This window comes from Cyprinodon variegatus, unplaced genomic scaffold (assembly GCF_000732505.1).
Source record: "Cyprinodon variegatus isolate N-32 unplaced genomic scaffold, C_variegatus-1.0 Scaffold8181, whole genome shotgun sequence".
NCBI lineage: Eukaryota > Metazoa > Chordata > Actinopteri > Cyprinodontiformes > Cyprinodontidae > Cyprinodon > Cyprinodon variegatus.
Window position 1 is genome coordinate 1 of NW_015158634.1, and position 1,119 is coordinate 1,119.

The 1,119-nt window shown below is 46.9% G+C and overlaps 1 protein-coding gene across 1 annotated transcript; it reads right to left on the minus strand.

The window, feature by feature from the left end:
- Positions 1-454: 454 nt before the first annotated feature.
- Positions 455-1,113, minus strand: LOC107081600 (microtubule-associated protein 6 homolog). Its single transcript, XM_015369752.1, has one exon. The coding sequence runs from the start codon at positions 1,039-1,041 to the stop codon at positions 463-465; it is 579 nt and encodes a 192-aa protein (XP_015225238.1). The 5' UTR covers positions 1,042-1,113; the 3' UTR covers positions 455-462.
- Between the last annotated feature and the right edge of the window lie 6 nt (positions 1,114-1,119).

The window sequence follows — 1,119 nt, forward strand, 5'->3', positions numbered from 1 at the left end:
TTAAACACAAACAAAGTATCTTCAGCCAAAAGTGTTTTCATAACCGGTGCAGGACAGACTGAGGAAACATGAGATACTGCAACATTTCATTTCTTAGGGATTATTAAAGTACTTTTTAACTTGAAATGAATTTGAATTGACAGCATTTCGAAGCAATTTGTGCTGCACAAAGCTGTAAGGCATTTGCTACTTTAAAACTAAACAAAACTTTATATTGATGAGTGATGACATACAACCTGCTGTGTGCTCCTGAGCAATAACGTCATGCAACCACCCAGAATAAAAAAAAAATATATAGAGAGATATTTACATTCAAATAATGATTTCCAATTCTTCTTGGAGCATTTTTCTGTATTTTTTGAAACATCGTTAATTAGCAGTGATTCTCCCTCTGTGTGCAGGCTTTCTGAGTTCAGTATGGATTTATCTTCACTATAAATAAACTGAGCATGAAAGCAGTCATCAGCAGACAGCTTTCCTCGCTGGGACAGTGATGGGGTGGACAGCGCCCGGTGCTGAAACTACTGAAAGCACATACCTGTAGGAGCTGGTTTTGCTCTCCTCCATCACCTGCTGCTCCAGCCTGTCCCCTCTCCTGTCCCCCACCTGCACGTGGCCCTGGTTACTGTTTACGGTGCCGTCAGAAGCACCATCCCCTCTGTTGCCCCCGTTACTGATCCAGGGGAAATTATCCTTCCTGGGAATGGGCCAGGGTTTGAAATCCTGCTTATACTGGGTGACACTGGGGAACGGCACCCCGGGCGGGTGGTAGTCCTCCCTGGGCTTGTAGCTGGGCTCCTTCCGTGCCCGGGAGGGTCCTCGGGTAGAACTTGCGGGCTCCTGAGGGGACCCTTTCACACGCGGCTCCTGGGGGGTGTAAGTACTGTCGAAGTCGGAGATCTGCTTGGTGACGGAGCGGACCTCGTGCTCCGAAATGTCAGAGTAGTTCTGGATGGTGAGTGGGACAGAGAGGTCCGATTTATCCAACTGATTCCAGAAGCGAGCCAGGCAGCACACTCTGCTGATGCACGGCCAAGCCATAGCATCCACTCTATTCCCCCCCACCCAAAAAAAAAAAAAAACTGTTAGAAGAAAAAGAACAGAAAAAAAAGAAAAGAG

What these genes read in the sequence shown, in the direction of transcription:
- LOC107081600 (XM_015369752.1), bottom strand. Translation starts at nt 1,041, where the DNA reads ATGGCTTGGCCGTGCATCAGCAGAGTGTGCTGCCTGGCTCGCTTCTGG.